This window comes from Cricetulus griseus, assembly GCF_003668045.3.
Source record: "Cricetulus griseus strain 17A/GY chromosome 1 unlocalized genomic scaffold, alternate assembly CriGri-PICRH-1.0 chr1_0, whole genome shotgun sequence".
Classification (NCBI taxonomy): Eukaryota; Metazoa; Chordata; class Mammalia; order Rodentia; family Cricetidae; genus Cricetulus; species Cricetulus griseus.
The window spans coordinates 202,900,970-202,916,515 of NW_023276806.1; the positions used below are offsets into that span (position 1 = coordinate 202,900,970).

At 38.4% G+C, this 15,546-nt stretch overlaps 1 protein-coding gene across 1 annotated transcript in view; it reads left to right on the forward strand.

Annotated features, from left to right (window-relative positions):
• Positions 1-15,546, forward strand: part of Iqub (IQ motif and ubiquitin domain containing) — a 64,963-nt gene that overhangs the window by 15,802 nt on the left and 33,615 nt on the right. The window contains exon 6 of the mRNA XM_035451395.1: positions 3,291-3,501. Within this exon, the coding sequence (XP_035307286.1) occupies positions 3,291-3,501 (211 nt within the window). The remainder of the gene's footprint in view (positions 1-3,290; positions 3,502-15,546) is intronic.

Consider the following 15,546-nt stretch of genomic DNA (forward strand, 5'->3'; position numbering starts at 1 on the left):
TTTCTATTTTATTGATTTCAGCCTTCAGTTGGATTATTTCCTGACACCTACTCCTCTTGGCTGTGTTGGCTTATTTTTGTTCTGGAGCTTTTAAGTGTTCTGTTAAGTCACTAGTATGAAGTTTTTCCAAATTCTTTATGAAGACACTTAGTGTTATAAACTTTCCACTTAGTGCTGCTTTCATTGTGTCCCATAAGTTTGGGTGTGTTGTGCATTCATTTTCATTGAATTTCAGGAAGTCTTTATTTCTTCCTTGATCCAGTGGTAGCTCAGTTGAGAGCTGTTCAGTTCCCTTGAGTTTGTAGGCTTTCTGTAGTTTGTGTTGTTGTTGAACTCCAACTTTAATCCATTGCAGTCTGATAAGATACAGGGGGTTATTTCACTTTTTTGGTATCTGTTAAGACTTGCTTTGTGACCAAGTATATGGTCAATTTTGGAGAAGGTTCCATGAGGTGCAGAGAAGAAGGAATATTCTTTGGTATTTGGGTGAAATGTTCTGTAAATATCTATTAGGTCCGTTTGAGTTATAATTGTTAGTTCTATTATTTCTCTGTTTAGTTTAGATCTGGATGACCTGTCTGTTGATGTGAATAGGGTTTGAAGTCTCCCACAATTAATGTGTGGGTTTGATATGTGATTTTAGCTTTACAAATGCAGGTGCCCTTGTGTTTGGGTCCTAGATGTTCAGAACTGAGACATCATCTTGGTGGATTTTTCCTTTGATGAATATGAAATGTCCTTCTCCATTTCTTTTGATTAATTTTGGCTTGAAATCTATTTTGTTAGATGTTAGAATAGCTGCACTAGTTTGCTTCTTAGTTCTGTTTGATTGGAAAATCTTTTTTCAACCTTTTATTCTGAGGTAATGTCTGTGTTTGATGTTGAGATGTGTTTCTTTTATACAGCAGAGGGGTGGACCCTGATTTCATAAACATTCTGTTAGTCTGTGTCTTTTTATTGGCAAATTGAGTCCATTGATATTGAGAGATATTAATGCCTGGTAATTGTTAATTCCTGTTATTTTTGTTGTTGTTGTGTGTGTTTCCTTCTTGTGTGGGATTATCTATCTGTGTTTTGGTGGGTGCAGCTAACTTCTTTCTGTTGGAGTGTTTCCTTTTAGTACCTTCTGTAGAGCTGGGTTTGTGGATAGATATTACTTAAATTTGACTTGGTCACAAAATAACTTGTTTTCTCTGTCATTGGTGATTGAAGGTTTTGCTGGATATAGTAGTCTGGGCTGGCATCCAGGGTCTCTTAGAGTCTGCAAGACATCTGTCCAGGCTCTTCTAGACTTTAGAGTTTCCACTGGGAAGTCAGGTGTAATTCTGATAAGTATGTCTTTATATGTTATTTGGCCATTTTCCTTTGTAGCTTTTAATATTATTTCTTTGTTCTGTATGTTTAGTGTTTTGAGTCTTATGTGGTGAGGGGACTTTTTATTTCTGGTGCATCTATTTGGTGTTCTGTATGTTTCTTGTACCTTTATAGGTATGTCCTTCTTTAGGTTGGAAAAATTTTCTTCTATGATTTTGTTGAATATATTTTCTGACCTTTGAGCTGGACTTATTCTTCTTCATCTATTCCTATTATTCTTAGCTTTGATCTTTTCATGGTGTCCCAGATTTCCTGGATGTTTTGTTTTAGGATTTTTTTTTAGATTTAACATTTTTTTGACCAATGAATCTATTTCCTCTACTGTATCTTCAATACAATTATTTGGTGGTGTCTGCATCTGTAGCTCCTGTTTGCTTACTCAGGTTTTCCATTTCCAGAATTCTTTCAGTGTGTGTGTATGTGCATATTTTAACAGCGTCAATTTCCATTTCCAGGTCATAAATGGTTTTGTTTCTGTCAACTGTTTCTTCTTGGGTTTCTTTAAGAGATTTATTGATTTCCTCCAATTTTTTAGTTGTCTTTTTTTATTTCCTCTTTAAGGACCTCTATCATTTTCATGGAGTTATTTTTAAGGCCATTTTCTTGTGTTTCAGCTGCTTTGGAAAGTTCAGGTCTTCCTGTTGTAGGTTACCTGGGTTCTGATGGCGACATATTGCCCTTTCTGTTATCCACTGTATTCTTTCACTGGCATTTAGGCATCTAGATTTTGGGTGGTTATCAATCTATGTGTTGATTCCTGTGTTTGTCATTGTTGAATAGGTGTTCTGTTCCCTCTCTGGTCTTCTGAACGAAGTGGTCAAAGGTTTTGTTGACTGATGAGTCCTCAAGTCAAGTAGTGTGTCTCCACTGGGGTCTTGGGGGTCTTGGGTCTCTTGATCTCATCTGGCCTCTGTAAAGCCAAAGTCTTCTTGGGTCTCTAGATTCAGTCTGGTTTCTAGTAGAGCCTGAGTCTTCTTCTGGGGTAACCAGGACCAGCCTGGCTACCAGTAGAGCCTGAGTCTTATTCTCAGCTATGTAGGACCAGCCTGGCCTGGCCATTCTTTTGAATGGCAGGGACTGTATGTAGGCCTGTGGTGTCTGTTTTTCCGACTGGCATGGATTGTGTCTGGGCCTATGGAGTCTGCTGGAGATCTAGGGAAGGGCTGCTTGTGGATTGGTGAGGGAATTTGTGGTTGCTGTGGTCTCTGCCTCAGTGGCAGAAGTCCACTGAGGTTGGAGACAGCAGCAGTAGCAGGGCCAGGGATGAGCTGGGATGGCTTTGGCCTGGGGAAGGGTCATGGTGGATAGAATACAGGGAGAGGTACAGGTCTGCTGCTAGGTCGGTCACACAGACATTCTGGTTTGTGTAGCCAGGGCCTGCTTGTGGGAAATCTTCTGGCCTGGTTTGGGGCTTGGGAAATGGTCACAGTGGAAAAATCCAGGTGGGGGTTAATTCCACTGGTGGGTGGGTCACTCACCCTTTCTGACTGGTGTGTTCTGTGCCTCAGTGGTAGAGTCCAGGTGGGATTGGGGAGTGGGGACCCAGCAGTAGCAGGGCCAGGGACAAGCTGGGATGGTTGTGCCTGAGGAAGGGTTAGGGTGCACAGATTGGGGAGGAGCTGCAGTTCTGCTGCTAGGTGGGTCCCTTTAAGTCTGTGCTCTTCAGCATTTTACAAATGGCCTCTTGTAGGAAGTGTATTCCTAGATTTCAAAGCCAAAGTGGCACATAGTATAAATAGTGGCCCATTATTCATAGCTTTTACGTTATTGTGCATAATAATGTCTCAGAAAGATTAAAACTAGACCACCAGTATTGTTTTGTTGTCGAATTTGAATCCAAACACTCACTGTTGCCTTTTTCTTTACATTCTGATCAACCAGTCAGTGACACTATGTTCCTTTTGATGTAAATACAGGTGATTGTGATACAGACTTACTACAGGCAATGGCACGCTAAATGCTTTGTGGAGAGCTTAAGACAACAGAAGAAAAGGAGGCTGGAGTGGGAGAAAGAGCAAGAGCTCAAGAAGATGAGAGAAAAGGAAGAATGGCTGAAAATGGACTACTACCGGAGGCACAACCCTAAGACTCGTGAAGACTTTGAGCTCCTTTACAATGCTCTGGAGCGTAAGTGCACAAGGGCTTTGCAGGACACATAGGCTTGATAAGGAAAAAAGAAAGACACCCTGGTTGTAGGGGGTTGTCTTAGGAATCTAGGATAGGGTCTATATCTATATCTATATCTATATCTATATCTATATCTATATCTATATCATCTATATCTACCGCTGTGTGTGTATGCATGTGTGTATGCGCGCGCATGTGTGTGTGTGTGTGTGTGTGTGTGTGTGTGTGTGTACACACAAACATCCCTGGCTGCCTTATAACTCACTATGTGGACCAGACTGACTGGCCTCTGAGATCTGTCTGTCTCCCTGCTGGGATTAAATACACTCTCTTTTCTACTACACCCAGCAAATGTGTGATATTTGCAACAGGAATTAAGAATGACATAAAATTGCAAGTGTTTTAAATAACAACAAATGTGCAACAGGGCTGTGAGAACTATGGAGTTTTAGAATATCGTTGCACTGATGTTCAGCCACGTTAAGTTCAAATGATTGCTTACCTGACTGTGTGATGCTTTGAACGGCTTGTGGCTTGTGGCTTGTGGATTCATCGTTGCGCCAGGCCGTTCTTACATCCCACATCCCATCTGATTACACTCTAGCAATTCCCCTTTAGCCCCCAACAACAACAACAATTTTACCTTATGTCCTCTACAGGATGTGTGTTACTTAGAGATAAAGGCAAAGATTTCATTACTTCCAGTGTTGGGGTCCATGTCACCTACTCAAAGGCTTTTGTGACAGACAACATGATGGAAGATAGGGAATAAAGAAGGGGTTCCAAGGAGATAAATGTTGTATCTATTGCCCCAAGTAAAGAGTTCATGGCCTTTTCAAGTAATGAAATACATAAAACTTGAAAAGAAGGAAGACAAAGTCAATAGACAAGCCCAGTTGCTCCAGGCCCTTCTTAGAATATGGGTAATCAAACCAATGTTCTTCAGCTGTTGGCATTCATGGAAACCCAGGTTAATGAAGATCAGCTGTATCACACTGCTATTGTAATCTGATGGTCCTCACTGCTCCACCAAATTTTCATTGTCATCAGCATCGTGTATTTAGCATTTATTTTTATCAATGGAATATAAACACTGTGAGTGAATGATTTATTTATATTTGGGCAATGTTTATTTTTCTGTATTTAGCTCATATGCCTACCAGTAGCCACTAAAATGAATTAATGAAGGAAGGAAGGAAGAAACCCAGGAACAGGTAAATACAATGGTCTGAAGACAGGAGCCCTTTCTTACACTGCATATCTGAGAATGGAGAGATTGGGTTCTTGTAAGGATACAGATATTTTAACAATTAAAAGTATCCCCAGTTTCATTGTAGTTGAACAATGTCCTTCAAGCCAAGGGAATAAGTCTTTGTCTTCTCTTATTATTTATAACATTAAGCATTGTTATCTGTTTTTGTGGTCACCCCATGTGGTATAAGGATCATTTCTTAAATTGGTGGTTCATAGAAGGCATTGCTAGCCATGTTTCCTGGAAAAAAAAATCCTAGGATCAAAAAACTAACATTCTATGAGAATGATGTTTTAAATCATACATGATTTAGCCAAGGATGTCACTGTTAATTTGTCATGATGATGGCAACCGTGAAAAACATCAGAAAAGATCAAACTCTGCCTTCTCTGTTTGACAGGGTTAGGTCGTACAAATTGGCCTTTTGTTGTAAACCTGTCTGTCTCCCCAAATTCTGAAAAGGCTTCAACAGTTTCAGTTGCATCTTATTCAGAAGGCTCAATAGAGTGAAGAACACAAATATAAGATTTACCAAAATACATGTGGGATTACCTGCCCTATGGTGACTGGTCTTAACAGGGTTTCTATGTTAAAGTAGAATGTGAACTTTTATATATGACTATACAGAGATTGTATGGTCAAAATGAAAACAAATAGAAATGTCTTACATAGGAAATTTATTTCCATTTTTCCATTTCAAAACTATAAACTAAAAGATTTAGTATAATTTTAAAATAATTCTTGGAGGGAGTACTATTGAGGAGGTACTATCTGTTTACAAGATCGCTGTTTTATGCCACTCCTCTGTTTAATTCAAGTTTTTCAGTCCATCTTCCCAACTGTGCCTTGTAATTGCTGCCCTCTTGTGGCTCAGAGTGACAACTGTATGGCTTGAACTACAATTCATAACCCAAAACAGTTTCTTTTTTTTTTTTAAATTATGTCCTTAGAAATAGAAACAGAATGATACTTACTTAAGAAGATACACACTACCATCTAAGATACATCAGGCAAGATCGTCTCCAGCTGATACTTGATGCTGTGTTGTTCTTTTTATAGCAGTATGATGAGGCAGACATCCATTAACCAGAATTTTTTCAATGCCAGTAGCTGAAGACTGTTGGTTTGAGTACCTATATTCTAAGGAGCAATTGGGCTTGTCTTCCTTGTTTTCAGTTTTTATGTAAGTAGAATTATTCAGAATGATTTTTTATGCTTGTCTTTTAAATTTCAATATTACACAGTGAGTTCTGTCTATGTTATCATATGTAATTCAGCTTGTTCAATATCTCATTTCTGTAGACTATGGCAATACAGAAAAGGATCACAACTATTTTATCCACTTTACTGTGCATTTGTACCCAGGATATGTTACTCAAAATATAAGTAGTGTCCTTTGTTGAAGAACAGAAGTGTGCATTCCTTTAGGGTGTAAGACTTAGGAGTGCAGATCCTAGTTTGCAGCGCGTGCATTTTTCAGCTTTAGTGGGCCAACAGATAGCCTTGCAGAGATAAAACCAGTTTGTATCTTTTGAGGAAACTGTAAACTTTAATTACGCCATCATCCTATCTAACCTCAGGCACTTGTGTCTTTGTTTCGCTCTTTCTGGAGGATGTACAGCACTATCACCTCAATTCATTTTGGACTGAGGGCCCAAGAGGTTAGATATCAGGATATCAGAATTAGTGTAAGATGTTTTGTCCCCGTAGTAAAGCCTTTATAGAAGAAATAAATTGAGAACTTGCCTTGGCCCATGGACCACTCAGTAAGATCAAAGAAATAAAAAAAAAGAAGGAAAGTTATGAAGTAGCTAGTAAAAGTATCTATCTACCTACCTACCTACCTACCTATCTATTTATTAACTGAGCCACTATCTATCTATCTATCTATCTATCTATCTATCTATCTATCTATCTATCTATCTATCCATCCATTTATTTTTTAAGTGAGCCACTACTTTGGAGTAGTTTCCAAGAGGACTGTGAGAGGTATTTCAAGGGTGGTCTTTGAAACAAGCTCCTTTGGTTTGAGGGACACAGAGAACTCGTAGTAACCCTTGTCCTGGTAGATCAGTATCAGCCTGCAGCCCCGGATGCAAGAGATAGAGAAGACAACATTGTGATGTTCACCACTCACAGGATGCTTTGAGCAGAAACACACAGGAGTCTATACAGGAGAGAGTGAACAAACAAGCTAGGCCCTCCACTGTGTTGTTCAGCAGGTCAACTGAAGAAACGATGGAATTTTGTCAGTAAGAGGCTCCAAGTGAATAGCTGGCAGCCTTAAAGGGGAGGTTCAGCACAAATACCCAGGAGAATAAGTATGGATCACCAGTCAGGCTGGAAGAACAGAGGCTCTGCTCAGCTGAGTAAGAACAGACCTTCTCACCCTTGTTGTCTTTGCTAGAGTGACTGTCTTTACCTTTGATAAAGTTCAATTTATCATTTTTTTTTCCTGAGACAGGGTTTCTCTGTGTAGCTTTGGAGCCTATCCTGGCACTCGCTCTGGAGACCAGGCTGGCCTCGAACTCACAGACATCTGCCTGCCTCTGCCTCCCGAGTGCTGGGATTAAAGGCGTGCTCCACCAACGCCTGGCAATTTGTTTTTTATATAGATATAATCAGTGTCATGTCTAAAAATTTTTCAAATATAGACTCACATAGATTTTCTTCTAAAATTCTCTAGTCTTATATTTTAAATTTAGGTATATAATTCAGTTTGAAAAAAGTTATATGAGTTATGAAAGGGAAGTTGAAGTTAGTTTTTAAATGCTTCTGTTTTGAGCACCCAATTGTCCCATTTCCATTTGTTGGAGATACAGCCTCATGTCCATTGAATTATCCTCACCTCTTCATCAATTCCAGTCATTATATGTTCCATAACAAGGTAAGATAGGTGTGAAATTCAAGGGTTAGGGGCTTGCTTAGTCCTGTTTCAGAAGGCCTTGATCTAACTAGTGAGAGTCTCACTACCAGGACCTAATCATTTCCCTGGAAACCCAAGCTAAGGTCATTGCCTTGAAGATAAAAAGTCAATGTGAATTTGGGGGCAAACACACATTCAGACCACAGCAATAATCAGTCATGTGACTGTACATGTTTCTTGGCTGATTGATTACTCTTCTGTCTGTCTGTCTGTCTGTCTGTCTGTCTGTCTGTCTGTCTGTCTGTGTCATAGCTTCTGTTAGATCCTTTGTTTCTTTGTTAAGTTTCTATCTGGTGGTCCTGTCTAGTGGTGAAAGGGGGGTGTTGAAGTCTCCTACTATAAGCGTGTGTGGTTTTATGTGTGGTTTGAGCTTTAGTAATGTTTCTTTTATAAATGTGGCTGCCTTCGTATTTGGGGCATAGATGTTTAGGATTGAGACTTCATCTTGATGGACTTTTTCTGTGATTCGTATGAAATGCCCTTCTTTTCATCTCCTTTGATTGATTTTAGTTTAAAGTCTAACTTGTTAGATATTAGGATTGCTAAACCAGCTTGTTTCTTGGGTCCATTTGATTGGAAAATCTTTTCCCAACCCTTTGCTCTGAGGTAATGCCTGTCTCTGAAATTGAGGTGTGTTTCTTGTATACAGCAGAAGGATGGATTCGTGTTCATTCTGTTAACCTGTATCTTTTTATAGGCAGGTTAAGACCATTGACAGCCGGGCGTTGGTGGCGCACTCCTTTAATCCCAGCACTTGGGAGGCAGAGGCAGGTGGATCTCTGTGAGTTCGAGGCCAGCCTGGTCTCCAGAGAGAGTGCCAGGATAGGCTCCAAAGCTACACAGAGAAGCCCTGTCTTGAAAAACCAAAAAAAGACCATTGACATTGAGGGATATTAATGTCCATTGATTGTTGCTTCTTGTTTGTTTTCGATTTATTGTTGGTGGTGTCATTGTGTGTGGATTTTGCCCTCCTGCTTCTTTTTGTGTTTGGCAAAATTAGATTACCTATTACCTATGTTTTTGAGTGTAGTTGTCTTTGTTGGGTTGGAGTTTTCCCTGTAGGACTTTCTGTAGTGCCTGATTTGTGGATATGTATTGTTTAAATCTGGTTTTGCCATGGAATATCTTGTTTTCTCCATCCATAGTGATTGAAAGCTTTGCTAGGTACAGTAGTCTGGGTTGGCATCCATGTTCCCTTAGTGATTGTAGGACATCTATCCAGGACCTTCTGGCTTTCAAAGCTTCCATTGAGAAGTCAGGTGTAATTCTGATAGGTCTGCCTTTATATGTTACTTGACCTTTTTCCTTTGCTGCTCTTAATATTTTCTCTTTATTCTGTAAGTTTGGTGTTTTGATTATTATGTGGCGAGGGGACTTCTTTTTGTGGTTCAGTCTATTTATTGTCTGTAAGCTTCCTGTACTTTCACAGGCATATCCTTCTGTAGGTTGGGGAAGTTTTCTATGATTGTGTTGAATATGTTTTCTATACCTTTGAGCTGCATTTCTTTACCTTCTTCTATACCTATAATTCTTAGATTCGGTCTTTTCACAGTGTCCCATATTTCCTGGATATTTTGTGTTAGAGATTGGTTGCACTTGAGATTTTCTTTGGTCGGTGACTATATATCCTCTAGGGAGTCTTTAACAACTGAGATTCTCTCTTCCATCTCTTGTATTCTATTGGTTACAATCACATCCTTGGATCCTGATCGTTTATCTAGCCTTTGTATTTACAGCATCCCCTTCTTCTGTGTTTTCTCTATTGTTTCTATTTCAGCTTTCATGCCTTTATTTGTTTTCAGTGCTTCCTTCACTTGTTTGGTTTTTTTCTTTAGACTCTTTAAGAGAATTACTTAATTCTTGAATTTTTTTTGTTTGCTTTTTCTTCTATTTCTTTAAGAGATTTTCTTGTTTCCTCTTTAGGGGTCTCGAACATCTTCATAAAGTATATTTTTAGGTCTGTCTCTTCTTCTTCCTCTGTGTTGTGCTTTTCAGATCTTGCTGGTGTGGAGTCCCTAGATTCTGGTGCTGTCATATTGGTCTTTCTGTTGAGTGTGTTCTTATTCTGTCTTCTTCCCATCTCTTCTTCCAGTGGTTGCAGGTAGGGCCTCTCTATCTCCTCTTGTCACCTGGTGGTGTGTGTGTGGGCCAAGACTTCAATGTCTGCAGCTATGGATGGTCTTGCATCTCCTGGTAGTCTCCTCACTCAGGAGAGGTCAGGGCGGCAGAGGGGGAAGGAAGAGTGAGGTATTTCAAGACTCATGGAGGTCCTTCCTGTCTGGGCAGGTCCACTCTATGCAGGCGGGTTCGTTCTCTGCTGCCACAGGCCCAGAGAGATCCTGGGCTGATGGAGACCTTGGGGAGGAGTAGGACTCAGAGAGGTCAGGGAGGTGGAGGGGGAAGGGAGAGTGAGGTATTTCCAGACTCACGGAGGTCCTTCCTGTCTGGGCGGGTTGCAGCAGCAGGCTCAGAGAGATCTTGGGGTGATGGGGACCTTGGGCAGGAGTAGGGCTCAGGAGAGGTCTGGGCAGCAGAGGGGGAAGCCTTCTTTATGTTTTTAAACTTTGTTTAGAATTAGTATCTTGTTCTTAAAATGTTTCTAATTTACCAATAAGGTCATCATTGAGTTTTCTTTGTGGGAAAGCTTGAGATTCTAAATGCAATATCTTTGATAGATAAATCTTATTTATAGGATATGTTTCTTGTACTGAGCTTTGTTAATTTGCATCATTTAACTTGTTTATTTCTTGTATAATTTTGAGTATGTTAACATAACGATACTAACAGTGTTCTATTTTATCCTTTTGCTATCTGTAGGATCTGTAGTAATATCATCCCAAATTCCAAATCCTGGTAATTCTCTCGTTATTCTTCTGTTCCTGATGGATTTACATTATTACTGTTTCATTGATTTTTGTATCTCACATTTCTTTTGTTTTTTATTATTGTCTGCTCCTCCTTTTATCATCACTTCCTCAATTCTACTTACTTTTGATTCAGTTTTCTGTTCTTTTTTTTCCTGGTATGGTGAAAGGGAAGACCATTGTTCTGAGACCTGGATTCAACTACTGCTGTGTTAACTGCTTTCCAACTTTAGGATATGTTGAGTTTGATCTCCTTTCTTTTCAAAATACTGTCTGATTACCTTTATGATTTGTCTTTGACTGACAGATTGTTTCAAAGTATGTTGTTAAAAGATTTTTCATGGATCTTTGTTACTAATTTCCAATTTTGTTACAGAATGTACTTCTACATGACTTGAATCCTAAGTTTATCTCAGCTTGTTTTAAGTCATATTGGAAAAAGTTCTCTTGTACCTGAGAAAAGTTTGTGTTCTGTAGTAGTTGGAAGGGATGGTTGGTAAATATCAGTTATATAAGCTTGGTTGAGAGTATTATGCAAATCTATGTGTTTACTAATTTCTCACTTACCGGTTTATCAAATGTTAAGAGTAAGGTACTGCAATTCCAAACTGTCATTACAGTTTCTTCTGTTTTTCTTTGTAGTTCAATTATGTATTACTTGATGTAGTTGGAACCTCTCTTGTTAGGTGAGGAAATATTTAGAATTATGTGCTAATACATATACTAATGCTAGAAGGAAACCTTTATCATTACGTATCTCCTTATTTCTTGTAGCATTCTTTACTATGATAAACTTGGACCGACATCAATATATTTTTTTTCTCTTCCTCCTTTTCTCCCTATCCTTATCCCCCCTCCTCTGCTTCCCTTTCTTCTCTCTTTCTCCTCATCCCTCACTCTCTCTTTCTTCTATTCAGATAGTCTCACTTTGTAACCTAAGCTAGCCTAGAGCTTGCAATCCTCCTGCCTCTGTCGAGATTTCAAGTGTACATCTCTATGCCCAGACTCAGCTTTCTTTAGATCACCACTAATGTGATATACCTTTCAGTATTCTGTGACTTTTTGATCTCTGTGTTACCATATTCAGGATATGTAATTATATATTATCCTCAAAACCCAATCAGATGACCTGTGCCTTTTCATTGGAATGTTTAGATAATAATTTATATTTAATGTGGTTATTGAGACAATCAAGTATATATATATATATATATATATATATATATATATATATACTATCTGCTCTGTATTTGTGTTTTAAAATGTCAATTTAATTTAGATGTTCACCTGTTTACTGCTATGTATTTAAATTCGCCTACCTTTATCTACTACTTTTATCCCTTTTTCCTTTAAGCTTCTCATCTTGACAGTTTCATGAGGAGTATGTTGTCCCTTTCCAGGTTATTCGGCTTTCCAGTTTATGATGAGAACTTTACAATACAGATGCATTTAACTGTCATGGGAGACAAACTACTGTAGTTTCTTAGATTTTTTGCTTAGAGATAACAAGTTCAAATAAGATGTTTCAGAGTGAATATAGAATAGAGATAGTAGCCCTAATTTGTCTAAGAATAGAAGTTTAAGAGACAGTTAATTTTATTATTTCCAATTAACCAATATATTTGATATATTTTGCCTCAAAATTGTTTGCAGTTACTGGTTCTTTATTGGTTGAAATTGTGTTCCCCCCAAATTCTTATTTGACAACAATTCTTTGTACCTCAAGTGTGGTTGTATTTGGTGATATATTGTTTTAAAAAGAGGTAATAAAGAAAAATAAATAGGTATACAAGCATGCCTTAGCACCTCAAGGACTGGTGTCCCTATAAAAATATTTGATTAGTACCCAGGTAGAATATTGGGTAGAACACTAGGAGAAAATGACCCCCAGAAGAGAGGCCTCAGGAGCAACAACCCAGACAGCGTCTTAATCTTGGACTTATGGCCTCTAGAGCTGTCAGGAAACGGGATTCTGTTGCTCAGAGCATCAAGCTTTGCATGTACTTGGTTGCAGCAGTGCTAGAAAGCCAGCACAGCATCAGTGCGCCTGACTTTTCATTATCATCTCCAGGGAGCACATGCCACACAAGAGGGGAAGACTCCCTCCCTGTTCCCGCACATCACACCTCCTTGGAATAGTTCAGCTGCTCTGTGACCTTCTACTTCTCTTTGGTGGTTGGGACATTATCCTGATGTATTTTGTCCCTTAATACAGATATATTACTTTCATCTAATGGAAAGGGATTTTTTTAAAATTAAAATTAAGATTCATTGGTTTTTGTTTCTAGCGTCATAACAAGAATATGAAACTTGAGTCTACTTGTGTATTTGAATATACCTGTGTATCCTGAGATTTCAGCCCAGTATTGATATAGGAGAACAATATATCCCTCTGTGAAATTTCCAGACTGGTTTGGATAATAACTTCACACCTAAACTTACTTTAGCCACTGGATGTTTCTGATGTAAATCTGGGAAATAAAATAGTCTCACTAATATCAATCAGCTCTTATTTGCTTTTTGGAAGCAACTTTGTTATTCTTTGAGATAAATATTCTCAGTTATTATTCCTACAAGCAATAATAATAATAATGAATAAATTTCCCTTTATTCATCAACTGCCTTTTGGTATATGGGGTTTGTCATATTTCTTATTCTGGTTGGTAAAGCTACTTTTAAATAACAAACTCATCAATCATAGATTTCCTGGATTTCCATAATATAATTTAGCTCTCAAACTTCACAATCTTAGCTGAAATAATTTAGCTTTTGCATTTCAAAACCCTCTTGCTGGATAGATCAAGCTGGACAGTGTTTGAATAATGTATTCCCGATAAAGGACAGACAGGATCCTGAAAAAGAATGGGACTAGCAATCTTTGGTTGGTTGATCTGGATGGTTCCAATTTGAAATATGAGAGGACAAAGAAATATCCTGATAAAATTGCAAAACAAAGTATTATAAAAGGTAGTGGCTAGAAATGGAAGTCCAAAGCCCACACCCAGGCTTTAGATGTTTATTTTATAATTCCTAGTGACTATTAAGGTAAATCTGAAGTTTTAGCAGAAAGCAAACACTTTCTAACTCTATAAGGTCATATAAAAGAAATACATCTTGAAATGTTCCTGCAGCCCCATGAAGAAGTAACCATGTCTGTAACACAACATTTGGGGAGTAAATATGCCTGAATCATGTCTGTAGAACAAGATATAGACTCTCATGTCAAGACGCATCTATTCAAACAAAGTCTTAAAATCCAGTGGTGGAAAACGCTGGGCATTGAAGGATGATAAATTGAAAGAGAAGCAGAAACTCTGTTCTTTGGGATTTTTTTTAAAACCACCTATCCAATTAGATAGAGGCTAGGAAATGTGCTGGTTTCTAAGAAGAAAGTAAGGCAGTCTTACTTATGCACCCAGCATCTTATAGATGTCCTTTCACAGAATAACTACTGACACATTGATGAGTGGTTTGAATGAATAAGGAAGTGATGGGATATTGACAGGTACAATAGGCATACAAGAGAAAGGTTATTTATTTATTTATTTTGTTTTTTCCCAGACAGGGTCTCTCTGTCTAGTTTTGGAGCCTGTCCTGGCACTTGCTCTGTAGACCAGGCTGGCCTCAAACCCACATAGATCTGTCACCCTCTTCTGGCCTCTGAGGACACTTGTGGCATATACACAAGACAAACAGACACACATGCACATAAATAAAAATAATTATTAGAAATCTTCGAAGTTGCCTGGCAGTGGTGGTACACACGTTTAATCCCAATACTCAGGGAGGCAGAAGCAGGTGGATCTCTATGAGCTTGAGGCCAGCCTGGTCTACAGAGTGGGTTCTGGGACAGCCAGAGCTATATAGAGAAGCTTTCTCAAAAAAAGAAAGAAAGGAAGGAAGAAAGAAAGGAAGAAAGAAAGAAAGAAAGAAAGGAAAGAAATCTTCAAAGTTATTCTATTTAAACAGCAACAGATTAATATGTAAATTATTACTATGTAAAATATTATACATTAATATGTAAATATAATCTCATATTTTAAACATAACTTATTACCCATTGCTTTATTCCCCTTTCTTTATACTTTGTTTCAAAAATTTCTTTTTCTGTACATACCGACATAGTTACCAGTGTTTTCAGCTGTGATTTCAAACGTTAGACATTCTCTTTAGGCTTTTCAGAGACTTTCTTAAGGCATGGTAACGATCAACTGGCTTCAGAGTTCGCCCTTCTCTAGCTGCCAGTCAAGCTAGAGATTTACCACCTTCTTCCACGAGACCCACTTCCCGAGATATTGTGCCAGTTTGGGAAGCAGCGCTTGCATATTTTGGGGATGGTTAATTTTTAATTTATTCACCCAAATCTTCATTGTATTTCCTGGGAATTCTGCCTGCTATTGGTATAGCACATACTTTCCTCATGTCTATTGATGCGCTATATCTCTCTTCATATTTTTGTCATCTCAGTCAGGAGAGTGTGTGGCAGGTTGTGTGGAAGCCCCTATTTTGACAGAATTTGACAGCATATTTTGAGTGGTGTGTTAGGAAACAGGAAATGGTTGACCTGTATGTGAGAGGAAATTATGTCACACTGTGTACAATTTAAAAATGGAAGTGCTTGTGTCTTGAGAAGGGAAAATGTCAGACAGACATGAGATGCTACCTTCAGCTAGGCAAAGGGATGACACGTAGTTCAAGAAATTGGTTCTGTGGCAGGTAAATTATTCCTATCCAGGCCACTGAAAGGAGGCTATGTGATTGGATGTAGGATTGAGCAATTTAATTTCTAAGGTCATTTCCTATCCTATGCTCTGTGACTATAAGCTCAGCAGTTTTGAAATGTGAAGTGAAAAAGAATTTTATTCCTCAAATTAGTTTGCTTTAGGATTTGAATAGAACCATTATTAAAAACAGATCTGAGTCTAGAAACTTTGATTTAAGCTTGAGATATGATATAGAAATTCATATGTGATAATGTAGGTCTATATTTAGATAGAATGGGT